At 46.5% G+C, this 18,100-nt stretch overlaps 1 protein-coding gene across 1 annotated transcript in view; it reads left to right on the plus strand.

Moving 5' to 3' along the window:
* The window catches only part of tfb1m (transcription factor B1, mitochondrial), a 44,984-nt gene that overhangs the window by 6,374 nt on the left and 20,510 nt on the right, over window positions 1-18,100 (plus strand). Inside the window, exons 2-4 of the mRNA XM_078404706.1 lie at window positions 1,903-2,053; window positions 11,535-11,686; window positions 13,735-13,843. Of these exons, the coding sequence (XP_078260832.1) occupies window positions 1,921-2,053; window positions 11,535-11,686; window positions 13,735-13,843 (394 nt within the window). The 5' untranslated portion in view covers window positions 1,903-1,920. The remainder of the gene's footprint in view (window positions 1-1,902; window positions 2,054-11,534; window positions 11,687-13,734; window positions 13,844-18,100) is intronic.

An 18,100-nucleotide genomic window follows, 5' to 3' on the forward strand; every position in this document is an offset into this window, starting at 1 on the left:
CTATTGTCTATTGTCTCACGAGAAGCGGCTAGCTGTTGTGAAACAACTCTGACTATGGCATGGTTAAAAAATTTAAATGAGTTTATGTTATTTTAAATAGAAAATGCTAGAAACACACAGCCAGGATCTGAGGAAAGTGAAAAACAATGAATACTTCAGGTTGGCAAAACTTTTGTCATAAAGGTATTCACGTATGACTGATGTGTTCAGGAGAGAGTTTGATATCACTCTTAGGGCTAACGGAATCAAGGGATCTGGGGAGAAAGCAGGAACGGGGTACTGTGATTCTGGATGATCATCCATGATCATATTGAATGGCGGTGCTGGCTCGAAGTGCCGAATGGCCTACGCCTGCAACTATTTTCTATGTTTCTATGACTTAAAGGAGGAAAACTTTAATACCATAATGGGAGTCGGCCCCTCATACCTTCTTTCGTGTTCAGTATAATTGTGGTCGATCTTTGATCTTAGCACCACTTTATAAAAAAATTATATATTGCCGGGTTCTGAAACATTTGGCCCAGACATAGATGATGGGCATTGCAATGGAGATTGTTAATCAAATTATTCGTATGGGTCGGAGTCACTATAGAGAGGAATAATCCATCACAACTGCAGTAGCCTGGTGGCAAATGCTCCCTTTTTCAACGATTTAGATTTAGAGACACAGCGCAGAAACAGGCCCTTCGGCCCACCGGGTCCGCGCCGCACAGTGATCCCCGCACACTAACACTATCCTACACCCACTAGGGACAATTTTTACATTTGCCCAGCCAATTAACCCACATACCTGTACGTCTTTGGAGTGTGGGAGGAAACCGAAGATCTCGGAGAAAACCCACGCAGGTCACGGGGAGAACGTACAAACTCCGTACAGACGGCGCCCGTAGTCAGGATCGAACCTGAGTCTCCGGCGCTGCATTCGCTGTAAGGCAGCAACTCTACCACTGCGCCACCGTGCCGCCCGATTGTGATCGGAACTTTATGATAGTCGCGCTCGGTAAGCTGAGAGTTTGCAATGCTCAGTGTGGTGAAGTTATGTTCAGGGAAGGTGCAATTGGAAACTTTGTGCTATTTAGTCAGAGAGTTGTAAATCTGTGGAATTCTCTGCCTCAGAGGGCAGTGGAGGCCAATTCTCTGAATACATTCAAGAGAGAGCTAGATAGAGCTCTTAAGGATAGCGGAGTCAGGGGGTATGGGGAGAAAGCAGGAACGGGGTACTGATTGAGAATGATCAGCCATGATCACATTGAATGGCGGTGCTGGCTCGAAGGCCCGAATGGCCTACTCCTGCACCTATTGTCTATTGTCTATTGAGAAAGGTACGATGCTTATGGAGGGACATCAATTTGCAAAGAAGTTGGCAGATGGAGCATTTTTAGGGGGGTGGGTCAGAAACTTTGAAAACATCTTGCAGTATACCATGTGGGCACGTATGCAACAATTGAAAATGAATCATAAGCAAAGTGAGTGGTATTGTTTAGAACCGGTACATTCAAGGCTTTGTGCAGGAAGGAACTGCAGATGCTGGTTTGTCTGGTTTGCAGATCAGTCTGAAGAAGGGTCTCGTCCCAAAACGTCACCCATTCCTTCTCTCCAGAGATGCTGCCTGTCCCGCTGAGTTACACCTGCATTTTGTGTCTACATTCCCAGCTCTATCTGGTACGACAGGGCAGATCTATATGGATTTGGCAGCCCAAAACGCTGTCCCCTTGTCATGTATCTGTATACTGTAAATGGCTCGATTGTAATCATGTATTGTGTTTCTGATGACTGGATAGCACGCCACAAAAGCTTTTCACTGTACCTCGGTACACGTGACAATAAACTAACCTGTAAACCTGTAGATATTTTATATTTGAGAGTTTCTTGCTTTAACATTTTTTTCCCCGGTACTTCTAGGAGTAAGGAGGTTGGACCATGGCTGCAGGAGGAAGAATCGCTTCTTTTCGTTTGCCCCCTCTTCCGACGATCAGAGAAATTATCAAGTTGTATAACTTGAGAGCGGAAAAGCAACTTTCTCAGAATTTCCTGTTGGATTTAAGATTGACAGGTAACCATTTGGCTTTAAATTTGTAGTCTTACAGTCTGATGCCTTTTTGTAACCTCCAAGCCTGTGAAAAGTCTATCTTGGTGTCAGAAGATAGGCAAATTCTTATTTTCTCACTCGTATCCTGCCACCACTAGTTCAATGAAATTTTTAGATTTTTTATATTTAGAGATACAGCGCGGAAACAGGCCCTTCGGCCCACCGGGTCCGCGCCGCCCAGCGATCCCCGCACACTAACACTATCCTACACCCACTAGGGACAATTTTTACATTTGCCCAGCCAATTAACCCACATAGAAACATAGAAACATAGAAAATAGGTGCAGGAGTAGGCCATTCGGCCCTTCGAGCCTGCACCGCCATTCAATATGATCATGGCTGATCATCCAGCTCAGTAACCTGTACCTGCCTTCTCCCCATACCCCCTGATCCCTTTAGCAAAAAGGGCCACATCTAACTCCCTCTTAAATATAGCCAATGAACTGGCCTCAACTACCTTCTGTGGCAGAGAATTCCACAGACTCACCACTCTCTGTGTGAAGAAATGTTTTCTCATCTCGGTCCTAAAAGACTTCCCCCTTATCCTTAAGCTGTGACCCCTGGTTCTGGACTTCCCCAACATCGGGAACAATCTTCCCGCATCTAGCCTCTCCAACCCCTTAAGAATTTTATATGTTTCTATAAGATCCCCCCTCAGTCTTCTAAAGACCTGTACGTCTTTGGAGTGTGGAGGGAAACCGAAGATATCGGAGAAAACCCACGCAGGTCACGGGGAGAACGTACAAACTCCGTACAGACGGCGCCCGTAGTCAGGATCGAACCCGAGTCTCCGGCGCTGCATTCGCTGTAAGGTAGCAACTCTACCGCTGCGCCACCGTGACGGAGTGGCGTTGTGTCAGAGAAATCAATCGAAGACTCGGACTTATGGAGTGTGAGACTTTATTACGCGATATCTCAGAAGGAACTGCTCCATGAGACAGGTCTTTCAGAGCACAGAGACGGCTTGGGTTTATATACTGCTGAACAAACAAGTGTATGTGCAGACTAGCACATATCGTAGTTCCAGGCCTTGGTGAGACCACATCTGGGGCATTGTGTGCAGTTTTGGTCTCCTAATTTGAGGAAGGACGTCCTTGCTATTGAGGCAGTGCAGCGTAGGTTCACGAGATTTAATCCCCAGGATGGCGGGACTGTCATATGAGGAAAGATTGGAAAGACTGGGCTTGTATTCACTGGAGTTTAGAAGGATGAGAGGGGACCTTATAGAGACGTATAAAATTATAAAAGGACTGGACAAGCTAGACGCAGGAAAAATGTTCCCAATGTTGGGCGAGTCCAGAACCAGGGGCCACAGTCTAAGAATAAAGGGGAGGCCATTTAAAACTGAGGTGAGAAAAAACTTTTTCACCCAGAGAGTTGTGAATTTGTGGAATTCTCTGCCACAGAGGGCAGTGGAGGCCAATTCACTGGATGAATTTAAAAGAGAGTTAGATAGAGCTCTAGGGGCTAGCGGAATCGAGGGATATGGGGAGAAGGCAGTCACGGGTTACTGATTGTGGATGGTCAGCCATGATCACAATGAATGGCGGTGCTGGTTCGAAGGGCCAAATGGCCTCCTCTTGCACCTATTTTGTTTGTTTCTATGTTTCTACTAGACCAAGGGCTCAAACCTCTCCTGCATTGGTGCAGCACCCTCTCCTACCCCCATCCCTCCTCCCTCCCCTCCCCCCCCCCTCCCCACTTCCCATTCCCCCTCAACCCCCACCCCCCAACTCCCTCCCCTTCCCTCCCTCCTCCCTAGATTTAAACTTTAAAATGTGAATAACTTAAAAAATATAACACCGATTTCAATAAAACTACTTGCATTATCACTAAAGTGACAACGGTGAGTAAGGTGGGCCTAAAATTGTCGCGCTACCGTGTACCGTTTTGGCTGAAGTTCAGTCACAAACAAGATAACAAACGAGAGTTTTAGTATGTAGATGTTAAACAGCTTGGTCAGGCAGTTGTGATTTTATCGAAACCGCCTAAATGACATTACTCAGACCCGTACATAGTTTTGCAGATAACAGATAATAACACCACGCACAAAGAAACAGATATCTGTGCACAATGCTCCAATCATTCGGCCAATGCTTTCCTAAGAATGGTGTGGCATCTTTAGCTTGGCAAAACACGTGTCTACAAGCGGAACAGTCACGACGTTCAGCAAAGTTCTCCCTCAGATCTGCTTGGCCCAGCGCGTTGGCACGTTCCACCGCGGCCCTGTGCAGCTGATGCACGCTGCGCTCGATCGACAGGCTAACCCGGCGGTCTTAGCCTCAAAATCAAAGGATGTTCTTTTAGGAAGGAGATGAGAGATTTCCTTAGTCAGAGGGTGGTGAATCTGCGGAATTCTTTGCCACAGAAGGCTGTGGAAGCCAAGTCAGTGGATATTTCTATGCTGAGATTCTTGATTAGTACGGGTGTCAGTGGTTATGGGGAGAAGGCAGGAGAATAGGGTTAGGAGGGAGAGATAGATCAGCCGCGATTGAATGGGCGAGTAGACATGATGGGCCGAATGGCCTAATTCTACTCCCATCACATGACCATATGAAGGGATCTACCAGACTTGTGTATCCTGGTGGATATCTTTTCGAAGTTAGGAATCGGAATTTGCAGAAATTGAGTGGTAAGTCGTTCTAACCTTTGTATCGCAGTAGGAATGCTCCCTTAACATCAAAATGATCAGAAAAATTAGTTTTCTTAACGGGTAAAGGTAAATTCCGACAGAGTGGTTCACAGTAGGGAAAACAATGACCGACACTAGCATACTGTCTTTTTTTGGGAGGGTGTGAGTAGGAGTTTGGAATGATAAGGCAGTGCTGGTTCAAGAATTGCATAAGAGCTAACTTTGTCATAGAGTCATAGAGTGACACAGTGTGGAAACAGGCCCTTTATAGAGTCATAGAGTGATACAGTGTGGAAACAGGCCCTTTATAGAGTCCTTGAGTGACACAGTGTGGAAACAGGCCCTTCATAGAGTCCTTGAGTGATACAGTGTGGAAACAGGCCCTTCATAGAGTCCTAGAGTGATACAGTGTGGAAACAGTCCCTTTATAGAGTCATAGAGTGATACAGTGTGGAAACAGGCCCTTTATAGAGTCCTTGAGTGACACAGTGTGGAAACAGGCCCTTCATAGAGTCATAGAGTGACACAGTGTGGAAACAGGCCCTTCATAGAGTCATAGAGTGACACAGTGTGGAAACAGGCCCTTTATAGAGTCATAGAGTGATACAGTGTGGAAACAGGCCCTTCATAGAGTCATAGAGTGACACAGTGTGGAAACAGGCCCTTCATAGAGTCATAGAGTGACACAGTGTGGAAACAGGCCCTTTATAGAGTCATAAAGTGATACAGTGTGGAAACAGGCCCTTTATAGAGTCCTTGAGTGACACAGTGTGGAAACAGGCCCTTCATAGAGTCCTTGAGTGATACAGTGTGGAAACAGGCCCTTCATAGAGTCATAGAGTGACACAGTGTGGAAACAGGCCCTTCGGCCAACATATCCTAGCTACACCAGTCCCACCTGCCCGCGTTTGGTCCATATCCCTCCAAACCTGTCCGATCCATGTCATGCCATTCCTGTTTTCATGTTCAGCATGAATGGGTAGTACTGATTTGCAAAAGTCTGTGGCAGTTCCATTTTTCTACAATAAAGTAGATATTGGTTATGAAGGGTATTAATTATGGTTTGAGCTTAATATTGTTTAGCATAAATGCTAAATTGGTCAATTGTAAAACATATTCTGGAGAGGAAAAAGGCTTAGACTCGTACAGCAGAAAACGAGCCCTTCAGCCCAACTTGCCCATGTTGATCAAGATGCCCCATCTACATGCGGCACGCCTGCATTTGGCCCATATCCCTTTAAACCTTGCCGATCCATGTATCTGTTAAAATGTCTTTAAACTGGTGGTATACTGCTATATACAGCTGGGTATATGGCAGCTTGTTCCATATACCCACCATTATCTGTGTGAAAAACCTACCCCTCAGGTCTCTATTAATTTTTTCCCCTCTCACCTTAAACCTATGTCGTCGGGTTTTTGATTCTCCTACTCTTGGTCAAAGACTCTGTGCATTTTCCCTATCGCTTCTCCTCATGATCTTGTACACCTCGATATGATCGCTCCTCAGACTCCGACTCAGACTCCAGTTTTGGTCTCCAAATTTGAGGAAGGATATTCTTGCTATTGAGGGCGTGCAGCGTAGGTTCACTAGGTTAATTCCCGGAATGGCGGGACTGTCGTATGTTGAAAGACTGGAGCGACTAGACTTGTATACACTGGAATTTAGAAGGATGAGAGGGGATCTTATCGAAACGTATAAGATTATTAAGGGGTTGGACACGGTTAGAGGCAGGAAACATGTTCCCAATGTTGGGGGAGTCCAGAACCAGGGGCCACAGTTTAAGAATAAGGGGTAGGACATTTAGAACGGAGACGAGGAAAAACCTTTTCAGTCAGAGAGTTGTGAATCTGTGGAATTCACTGCCTCAGAAGGCCGTGGAGACCAATTCTCTGAATGCATTCAAGAGAGAGCTAGATAGAGCTCTTAAGGATAGCGGAGTCAGGGGGTATGGGGAGAAGGCAGGAACGGGGTACTGATTGAGAATGATCAGCCATGATCACATTGAATGGCGGTGCTGGCTCGAAGGGCCGAATGGCCTCCTCCTGCACCTATTGTCTATTGACATCCAAGGAATAAAGCCCGAGACTGCCAAGGCTTTTCCTATACCTCTGGCCCTCAGGTCCTGGCAATATTCAAATACATTTTCCCTGCACCCTTTCAAGTTTAACAACATCCTTCCTACAGCAGGGTGACCAAAACTAAACACAATGCTCCAAATGCGGCCTCACTAAAAGTCTTGTACAACTGTAACATAACATCTCAACTTCTATCTCCAGGTCCCTCAGGTCGGCCGACTTGGGGCTACTGACTATCCCGCGGTCTAAGCTCAGGGGTGACCGCGCTTTTGCGGTTGCAGCTCCTAGACTGTGGAACGGCATCCCTCTCCCCATCAGAACTGCCCCCTCCATCGACTCCTTTAAGTCCAGGCTCAAAACCTATTTCTACTCCCTAGCGTTTGAGGCCCTCTGAGGGGGGGGTGGGGGGGGGGGGGGGGGGGATGTGAACTGTTTATGTATGTGCTGTTATGTTTGTGTGCCATTGTATGTTTGTTTCTTAGTACCTGAACTGACGTACAGCACTTTGGTCAACGTGGGTTGTTTTTAAATGTGCTATACAAATAAAATTGACTTGACTTGACTGTACGCACTACCCTATATGATGAAGGCCAATGTACCAAAAATCTTCTTGACCACCCTTTCTACCTGTGATGCCACTTTAAGGGAACTATATACTTGTACTCCGAGATCGCTCTGCTCTACAACATATCCCTGGGCACCCTACCTTTCACCTTGGCTTCAACCCTGGTTTGACTTCCAAAAATGTGACACTACGTCAGCATTAAACTCCATCTTCAATGTTCAAGGAACCATGGACCAGCACTCCTAGATGGCTCTGCTCTACAACACTCCCCAGGGCTCTGCCATTCACTGTGACGGTCCTGGCCTAGTTTGACTTCCCAAAATGTAACACCTCACACTATTAACTTCTATGAACCATTTCATATATAACCATATAACCATATAACAACTACAGCACGGAAACAGGCCCGTTCGGCCCTACCAGTCCACGCCGACCACTCTCCCTGACCTAGTCTCATCTACCTGCACTCAGACCATAACCCTCCAATCCCCTCTTATCCATATACCTATCCAATTTACTCTTAAATAATAAAATCGAGCCTGCCTCCACCACTTCCACCGGAAGCCCATTCCATACAGCCACCACCCTCTGAGTAAAGAAGTTACCCCTCATGTTACCCCTAAACTTTTGTCTGGGCCCACTTGCCAAATTGATTATGATCGGGCTATCATTTTTGATAAGCCACATCACTATCTATGATACCACCCACTTTAGTGTCATCTGCAAACTTACTAATCATGTCCTCTTCATTCTCTTCCAAATTGTTGATATGAACCACAAACAGCAATGTGCCCAGCACTGATCCCTGAGGCACACCACCAGTTACAGGTCTCCAGTTTGAAAAACAACCTTCCACCATCACCCTCTGCTTCCCCCCCCCATGAAGCCTCTTCTCTTCTCTATCCATTTGGCTTGATGGCTTATTTGTATCTGTAGAAGTCAACACATTTTCTTAAGAAAATAACTGCAGATGCTGGTACAAATCGAAGGTAAATGCTGGAGTAACTCAGCAGGTCAGGCAGCATCTCGGGAGAGAAGGAATGGGTGACTTTTTGGGTCGAGACCCTTCTTCAGACTGAAGAACTGAAGAAGGGTCTCGACTCGAAACATCACCCATTCCTTCTCTCCTGAGATGCTGCCTGACCTGCTGAGTTGCTCCAGCATTTTGTGAATAAACACATTTTCTTTTGTGCACTGCAATTTTTTTGGAGACTGGAAAATAAAGGTAACTCCCTTCAAATCAACTGTTCCGTGGTGAAATCTCCTCAAGGGATGCTTACTTAAAAAAAAAAAGGTTCTCCTCTCTCAGACATAGTTCCTCTGTCCCTCTCGTTCCCCTCCCCCTTCCCATTTCTCCCACTGTCTTCCTGTCTCCGACTACATCCTATCTTTGTCCCGCCTCCTCCCCTGACATCAGTCTGAAGAAATGTCTCGACTCGAAACGTCACCCATTCCTTCTCTCCTGAAGTGGTGGTGCTGGCTCGAAGGGCCAAATGGCCTACTCCTGCACCTATTGTCTATTGAGATGCTGCCTGGCCCGCTGAGTTACTCCAGGCATTTTGTGTCTACCTTCAATTTGAACCAGCATCTGCAGTTATTTTCCCATCTACATATCCCCCAACTGCGATCAGCCTGAAGTGTCCTGACCCAAAATGTCATCTGTCCATGTCCTCCAGAGATGCTGCCTCACCTGCTGAGCTACTACCCACACTATGTCCTCTTTTTGTAAACCAGCACCTGCAGTTCATTGTGTGTACACCTTTAATTTAGTCTCAAAGACCCGAATCGTGATAGAATGGGGCATTGTGGTTTGCCTCACCAGTTAGATGTTTCACAAAATGCTGGAGTAACTCAGCAGGTCAGGCAGCATCTTGGGAGAGAAGGAATGGGTGACGTTTCGGGTCGAGACCCTTCTTCAGACTGATGTCAGGGGGGCGGGACAAAGGAAGGATATAGGTGGAGACAGGAAGATGGAGGGAGAACTGGGAAGGGGGAGGGGAAGAGAGGGACAGAGGAACTATCTAAAGTTGGAGAAGTCAATGTTCATACCGCTGGGTTAGATGTTTCAGCTCATTCTGCGATGGAGTTTATTTTTCTGTTAGGTGTTGGTGGTACAGCTTGATATTTGGGCATCTGATGTAAGATGGAGCCAACAGTGTTAAGATATTTAAGGGTTCAATTACGAAAGGAATCACATTGATGAAGGCTGAAATCGAATCTGATCTATTAAGGAAGAGAGACGAAAGGAAGGAAAAATTGGATTAATGGATAAAGAATACAATGTACACTTAAACTTTTAACAATGACTTAAGAGTTGAAATTGTTCCCTTTGTGGACCGAGTAGTTAGTATTTAATTATTAATTACCTGTTATTAAAAAAGGTACTTTTCCATGAGTAAGCATGAGCCTTAGATTGAGATTGATTTACATTTTGTATGTCTGAAGAAGGGTCTCGACCCGAAACGTCACCCGTTTCCCCTCTCCTCAGATGCTGCCCGACCTGCTGAGTTACTCCAGCATTTTGTGATACCGACATTTTGTATGTAATTCTGTCAACTCTTCAAAAATAATGTGGTGGAGAGGAGGAGAGCAAGGAAAAAAACTGCAGCTTTCCCAAGGTTGACGGCGGAGCGTGCAATTCACGCGAACTGTCTTCCTTTCCGCAAGTTGACGCACAATGCATTAATTAATAAACGGACGCAGCATTAATGGCGCTGTTATGTACTGAGCAAATGTGTAGGGTGGCACAGCGGTAGAGTTGCTGCCTTCCAGTGCTAAAAGCGCCAGAGACCCAGGTTCAATCCCAACGACAGGCGCTGTCTGTACAGAGTTTGTACGTTCTCCCCGTGACCTGCGTGGGTTTTCTCCGAGATCTTCGGTTTCCTCCCACACTCCAAAGACGTACAGGTATGTAGGCTAATTGGCTGGGCAAATGTAAAAATTGCCCCTAGTGTGTGTAGGATAGTGTTAGTGTGCGGGGATCGCTGGGCGGCGCGGACTCGGTGGGCCGAAGGGCCTGTTTCTGCGCTGTATCTCTAAAACCTACAGGTTGGCAGGCTAATTGGCTTGGCATAAGTGTAAAAATTGTGCCTAATGTGTGTTTAGCAAAGTGTTGGTGTGCGGGGTTTGCTGGTCGGTGCGGACCCGGTGGGCCGAAGGGCCTGTTTCTGCGCTGTATCTCTAAACTAAACTAAAACTAAATTCTGAGACAACATTACTTTCCTTGAATGTTTTAGAATGGAAAGATAATGGCTAAAGTTACCCTTGACCATATAAAAATCGCTTTAAATTATTTTGCATGTATTTGTTGGCATGGACTTGTGCTGATGTAGAATACTAAACTGTGCAGCTACAAAAGGTTACATTTAGAGAAAACTAGACCAAGTTGTTCCCAAACCTCACCTGCATTAGTGCCTCCCTCCTCCACCCTCTCCTCTCCCCCTCCTCTCCCATCCCCTCTCCCATCCCCTCTCCATCTCCTCTCCTCTCCTCTCCTCTCCTCTCCTCTCCTCTCCTCTCCCCTCCTCTCCTCTCCTCTCCTCTCCTCTCCCCTCCTCTCCCCTCCTCTCCTCTCCTCTCCTCTCCTCTCCTCTCCTCTCCTCTCCTCTCCTCTCCTCTCCTCTCCTCTCCCCTCCTCTCCTCTCCTCTCCTCTCCCCCTCTCTCTCCTCTCCTCTCCTCTCCTCTCCTCTCCTCTCCTCTCCTCTCCTCTCCCATCTCCTCTCCTCTCCTCTCCTCCTCGCCTCGCCTCGCCTCTCCTCTCCTCTCCTCTCTCTCCATCTCCTCTCCTCTCTCTCCTCTCCTCTCCTCTCCCATCTCCTCTCCTCTCCTCTCCTCTCCTCGCCTCGCCTCTCCTCTCCTCTCCTCTCCTCTCCCATCTCCTCTCCTCTCCTCTCCTCTCCTCTCCTCTCCTTGCCTCGCCTCTCCTCTCCCTCCCTCCCCTCCTCTCCTCTCCTCTCCCCCTCTCCTCTCCCCCTCTCCCCTCCTCCCTCTCCCCTCTCCCCTCTTCCCCCTCTACCCCTCCCCCTCTACCCCTCTACCCCTCTCCCTCCTCCCCTTCCCCCTCTACCCCTCTTATCCTCCTCCCCTCCCTCCCTAATCAATTGTATTGAAATGTTTTAAGTGATTACATTTTATGATATTACTTTAATGAACACCATAATATCCCTTTCAGATAAAATAGTTCGGCAAGCTGGAAATTTAAAGAACGCTTATGTGTGTGAAGTGGGTCCAGGGCCAGGAGGAATCACCCGATCTATCCTCAACTCTGGTGTGGCAGAACTACTGGTGGTGGAGAAAGATACCAGATTTATTCCTGGCTTACAGGTAGCGTAATCTATATACTAAAACTCTTGTTTGTTTGTTTGTTTGTTCCTGAGCTACAGCCAAAACGGTACACGATAGCGCGACAATTTTAGGCCCACCTTACTCACCGTCGTCCCTTTTGTGCTAGTGGAAGAAGTTTCATTGAAATCGGTGTAATATTTTAAAGTTATTCACATTTTAAAGTTTAAATCTATCTCCTAGGGAAGGGGGAGGGGGGGTGGAGGGAGGGAGGAGGAGGGAGCAGGGGAGGGGAGGGGGGTGGAGGGAAGGAAGGGGAGAGGGGAGGATGGGGAGGGAAGGGGAAGGGGGAGGGAGGGAGGGGGAGGGAGGAGGGGGAGGGAGGGAGGAGGAGGAGGGGGAGCAAGGGAGGGAGGGGGGTGGAGTTATGGGGGAGGGGGGGAGAGGGGAGGGGGAGAGGAGAGGAGAGGGGTGCTGACCAATGCAGGAGAGGTTTGGGCCAAATGGGTCCACTTGATCCACGTGAATTTTCTGCATTTCCGCGTTTTTAAAATCCATTTTCCGCGCTTTTTGCGTGGTTTCCGCGTTTTGCACTTTGCCAAATAAACGGAGAAATCGGATCGAAAGAAAGAAAGAAAAAAACCCGGTATAGACTTGTAATGAACACTGGGGTTCTGCTAGAGGTCGCTAAGGGTTCCGCGAGAATCCCCCGCGCACCCTGGAAGTCTCCCCGAAAATGTGGCACCTAGGCTGGGCAAGGCAGCCAATCTCGACCTCATCGGGACTTCTACGGCCGATCGGTGGGTTGCATTTGCAACCTGCGGCCGGGGCTCTGGAACTCCAGCCCAGCTGGAGCCAGCACATCTATCCCATAGCCGACTTCCTTGGCCTGCTGGATAAACCAGCAAAGCTCTGCAACCAAGAGTGCCAGAAAATTAGAGGTGGAACTGTAATGAGTAAATATTAAATTTAAGTGCAAGATTATATAACTAAATTAATTAAGACTGGGTTAAAATATAAAACACAGCAGAAAAGCCAATTACACCTGATTATCAATTAAATGTGTGAATTTACTTCAGAATGTTATTAGTGTACAGTGACATATTCACGTTATTTTGTGATGTCCGTTTTTACTTTGAAATGCGCTAAAAGAGGCTTGAAACTGGTAATTTTGTGTGTAAATTTTCAAAAACTTTCCGATTTTTTTCACCCCCGTTGAACGCAAGTGCTAGGCCCTTTTCCTCTTTTTTTTTGTTTACCTCACTCACATGCCTGGTCTAGTACATAATTAAATGTATTAACGTGAAGGAAGCCGTGTTGTGTAGGAGCAAAGAGGTCCTTCTGCAGTTGTACAGGGCCCTAGTGAGACCGCACCTGGAGTACTGTGTGCAGTTTTGGTCTCCAAATTTGAGGAAGGATATTCTTGCTATTGAGGCGTGCAGCATCGGTTTACTAGGTTAATTCCCGGAATGGCGGGACTGTCATATGTTGAAAGACTGGAGCGACTAGGCTTGTATGCACTGGAATTTAGAAGGATGAGAGGGGATCTTATCGAAACATATAAGATTATTAAGGGGTTGGACACGTTAGAGGCAGGAAACATGTTCCCAATGTTGGGGGAGTCCAGAACCCAGGGGCCACAGTTTAAGAATAAGGGGTAGGCCATTTAGAACGGAGATGAGGAAAATCTTTTTCATTCAGAGAGTTGTGAATCTGTGGAATTCTCTGCCTCAGAAGGCAGCGGAGGCAATTCTCTGAATGCATTCAAGAGAGAGCTAGATAGAGCTCTTAAGGATAGCGGAGTCAGGGGGTATGGGGAGAAGGCAGGAACGGGGTACTGATTGAGAATGATCAGCCATGATCACATTGAATGGTGGTGCTGGCTCCAAGGGATGAATGGCCTCCTCCTGCACATATTGTCTATTGTCTACTGCCTATTGTATGTGAAACGTGAAATTGGCCGTAGAAAAATAATCCTGACATTGCTGTCCAAATCCATTAGTATTTGGGGGAAAAAAATCACCAACTGTATTTGCAACCGAAATGATATTGGAATACATTGATAAGAGCACAATTGTTGTTTCATATAGTTGATGGCAGAAGCAGCGCCGGGGAAGATTCGCATTGTGCATGGAGACATTCTGACCTATAACATGGAGAGAGCTTTCCCAAAACGATGTCGAAATGAATGGGAAACCGGTAAGCTTTGTATTGACTGCTGTGCTGTTAACTAGAAGAATTTTGTTATCAGTCCTGAGAATTGTACCTGATGAAAGAATGTTGGAGATTGATTTTGAATAGCAACTGGTCTCAAAGTTTTAAAAAAAAATTGATCCCTCACGGGTTCTCAGCTAATGAGTTGATCCGTCTTTCCCGAGACAAGTCATTGACCGACAGGTTAAGCAATTTTGTTTTTCGTATTCTGTTTCATTTTCAAATTTTAAATATAGTTTTAGTGCAATTTTTTACATTTTAAAAAACTTCTTAATAGACAATAGACAATAGGTGCAGGAGGAGGCCATTCGGCCCTTCGAGCCAGCACCGCCATTCAATGTGATCATGGCTGATCATTCTCAATCAGTACCCCGTTCCTGCCTTCTCCCCATACCCCCTGACTCTGCTATCCTTAAGAGCTCTCTCTAGCTCTCTCTTGAATGCATTCAGAGAATTGGCCTCCACTGCCTTCTGAGGCAGAGAATTCCACAGATTCACAACTCTCTGACTGAAAAAGTTTTTCCTCATCTCAGTTCTAAATGGCCTACCCCTTATTCTTAAACTGTGGCCCCTGGTTCTGGACTCCCCCAACATTGGGAACATGTTTCCTGCCTCTAACGTGTCCAACCCCTTAATAATCTTATATGTTTCGATAAGATCCCCTCTCATCCTTCTAAATTCCAGTGTATACAAGCCTAGTCGCTCCAGTCTTTCAACATATGACAGTCCCGCCAGTAAGGTCACGGTTTCAAAAAGCTGTCTCCTAATTTTTGTCACAGCATCTTAGAATATGAAAAGGAAACGATCCCTTTAAAGAATATACTTCCTCTTTTAATGCATTACGTGACACACTGCCAGACGTTTCAGATACGGACTGTTTTCTGATTGTTATAAATCAGTGTTTCAATCGTTTCCATTGAAAATACCTTGTCTAGATCGAAGTCTAAATCAGCCTTTTACATAACATTTGTAAAACTATAACTAATGCAAATATTTAGTGCAATTATAAGATGCTCTTGGTTTTCAGTACAGAGGAAGAAAACTGTCGGAAAGAACTGCAGATGCTGCTTTAAATCGAAGGTAGACACAAAATGCTGGAGTAACTCAGCAGGTCAGGCAGCATCTCGGGAGAGAAGGAATGGGTGACGTTTCGGGTCGAGACCCTTCTTCATATTCATATTCAGTCTGAAGAAGGGTCTCGACCCGAAACGTCACCCATTCCTTCTCTCCCGATATGCTGCCTGACCCGCTGAGTTACACCAGCATTTTGTGTCTACCTTGAGGACAATGAGTAGCTTATGTTTCAGAAGGAACTGCAGATGCTGGTTTAAACTGAAGATAGACACAAAAAGCTGGAGTAACGGTGGGTCAGACAGCATCTCTGGAGAAAAGGAATGGGTGACGTTTCGGGTCGAGACCCTTCTTTATACTCTGGCTATTATTGAATCTGAGTCCTATTGATTCCTGGTTGTCCAATAGCCAGTCAAAATCAAATTCATTGTCGCACTTTGGGAGGTCAAATGTAAGGGGGAAGTATACAATGAATGGTATGAGGGATTTTGGTGTCCAGGTCCATTGGTCCCTGAAATTGGCAACTCAAGTAGATAGCGTGGTAAAGAAGGTGTATGGTATGCTTGCCTTCATAGGTCAGGGCATTGAGTATAGGATTCGGGAAGTCATGATGTGACTTTATGGACTTGGTTTAAAGTATCTGCTGTAGCTGTAGAAGAAGGGTCTCGATCCAAAACGTCACCCGTTCCTTCTCTCCAGAGATGCTGCCTGCCCGGCTGAGTTACTCCAGCATCTTGTGCCCATCTCTATAAAGCAGTTGGGTGCAATTTGTCATTCCCTCCCCAAAAGCTTCTGTAAGTTGTCCCTGATTTGTGTGATCGTGGCCGGCACAGACTCGGTGGGCCGAAGGACCTGATTCCATGCTGTATCCGCGAATTAGAAACTAAACTGAAGGTAGCACAGTCCAAATCAACCGATGTGTGCAATATCCTGTCAAATGTTTCCTCCTGGAACAGGCACTTTCATAGAAACATAGAAAATGGGTGCAGGAGTAGGCCATTCGGCCCTTCGAGCCAGCACCGCCATTTAATATGATCATGGCTGATCATCCAACTCAGTATCCTGTACCTGCCTTCTCCCTTTAGCCACAAGGGCCACATCTAACTCCCTGTTAAATGTAGCCAATGAACTGGCCTCAACTACCTTCTGTGGCAGAGAATTCCACAGATTCACCACTCTCTGTGTGAAAAAAAACATTCTCATCTCGGTCCTAAAAGACTTCCCCCTTATCCTTAAACTGTGACCCCTTGTTCTGGACTTCCCCAACATCGGGAACAATCTTCCTGCATCTAGCCTGTCCAACCCCTTAAGAATTTTGTAAGTTTCTATAAGATCCCCCCTCAATCTTCTAAATTCCAGCGCGTACAAGCCGAGTCTATCCAGTCTTTCTTCATATGAAAGTCCTGTCATCCCAGGAATCAATCTGGTGAACCTTCTCTGTACTCCCTCTATGGCAAGAATGTCTTTCCTCAGATTAGGAGACCACTTAGGAGCCACTTAGTGTCATAGAGTTACTCCAGCATTGTGTGTCTATCTTTGAGAGCAAAACTACCGTTATGTCTCTATTTACACAGCCAGAGATTGTTTATGCACTTTTTATAAACAGCCACCTTGATAGGTTTCTAGTGAAGCAGATACCTGTGCATTCTGGAACTCTGAAATAGAAGAGTCATAGATCATAAAGGATTGAAATGGGCCCTAATGCTGAGTTTGCTCGTGCTGACCAAGATGCCCCATCTACGCTCGTTCCCTCCAATCTAGACCTCCTGCGCTCCAAGGAATAAGGTTCTGGCCTGCCTGGGTAGTTCTTTCTTAAAGTTCCTGATAGCTCAGGCCCCCAAGACCCAGTCATGTCCTTGCAAATCTTCCCTGCAGTGTGGGAATGGAGTGTAGTCCTACTCTTTTACACAACCTTATTGGAATTTTTCACTGTAATTATAAGGGTCTATTTCTGCAACACCATTAGGCACTCTGGTATTTTTCTCTTTGCATTACCTGTGGTACGAGTGTATGTCTTGATTGTGCTCGTTTACAGTCATCATCATCGGCAGTCACTCGAAGTGAGTATGACTGTTCTCATCGGTTTAACAGCGGAGGACGCCTGTCTGTGCGTGACTTTGTTTAACGTGGGGAGACTGGTGCACAGACAGCCAGCCACCACACGGTCCTTGACAGATCTGGGTCAGGACCCAGTGGCGTGGAGACCAAGACGACCGGGGACCCTTTTCTGCTGCAGCCTTCATCCATCCGCCTTCCCAGCCGTTGTGACGCTCCACTAAAGTCAGCCGTCACCCTCCCTCCGCCTGTTCCACCGTTGAGGTCTTGGTTGGATTGCTCTTTGTCAGGGACCTCCCCCTCGACCTTACCGCCATGGGTGATCCCACCAGGAGCGTAGCTCCAGACGGCATCGCTCTCAGGATCTCAGGACCACACAAGCTTCTCCACCGCGACAAGGAGACAATCCACAGGGAAGAATGTACAGTATGATTTGACCGGATAGCATGGAAACAAAGCCTTTCACTGTATCTTTTATACACATGACATTCTGACAATAATAAACCAATACCAATATCATGCCTCCTTTCGGCCTCCCGATTCCCTTTTTAAGTATGCTTTTCAATCCCTCACATTGCAGATTTGGGCAATAGACTTCTGTTTTTTTAATCCTGTGGCCTTGCTTTAAAATTGCATCATGTTAAATTTTCGGTGGCGCAGCGGTAGAGTTGCTGCCTTACGGCGAATGCAGCGCCGGAGACCCAAGTTCGACCCCGACTACGGGTGCTGTCTGTACGGAGTTTGTACGTTCTCCCTGTGACCTGCGTGGGTTTTCTCTGTGATCTTCGGTTTCCTCCCACACTCCAAAGACTTGCAGGTTTGTAGGTTAATTGGCTTGGTAAATGTAAAAATTGTCCCTAGTGTGTATTGGATAGTGTTAATGTGCGGGGATCGCTGGTCGACACGGACCCGGTGGGCCGAAAGGGCCTGTTTCCGTGCTGTATCTCTAAACTAAAAATGCATCACCTAACACTTCCCTGTGTTAAATGCTGTTTGCCAAGGATTATCCCATTCCATCACTCCATTCTTATTTCTGGAGAGAAGGAATGGGTGATGTTTCGGGTCGAGACCCTTCCTCAGTCTGAAGAAGGGTCTCGACCCAAAACGTCACCCATT

This window comes from Rhinoraja longicauda, chromosome 9 (genome assembly GCF_053455715.1).
Source record: "Rhinoraja longicauda isolate Sanriku21f chromosome 9, sRhiLon1.1, whole genome shotgun sequence".
NCBI lineage: Eukaryota > Metazoa > Chordata > Chondrichthyes > Rajiformes > Arhynchobatidae > Rhinoraja > Rhinoraja longicauda.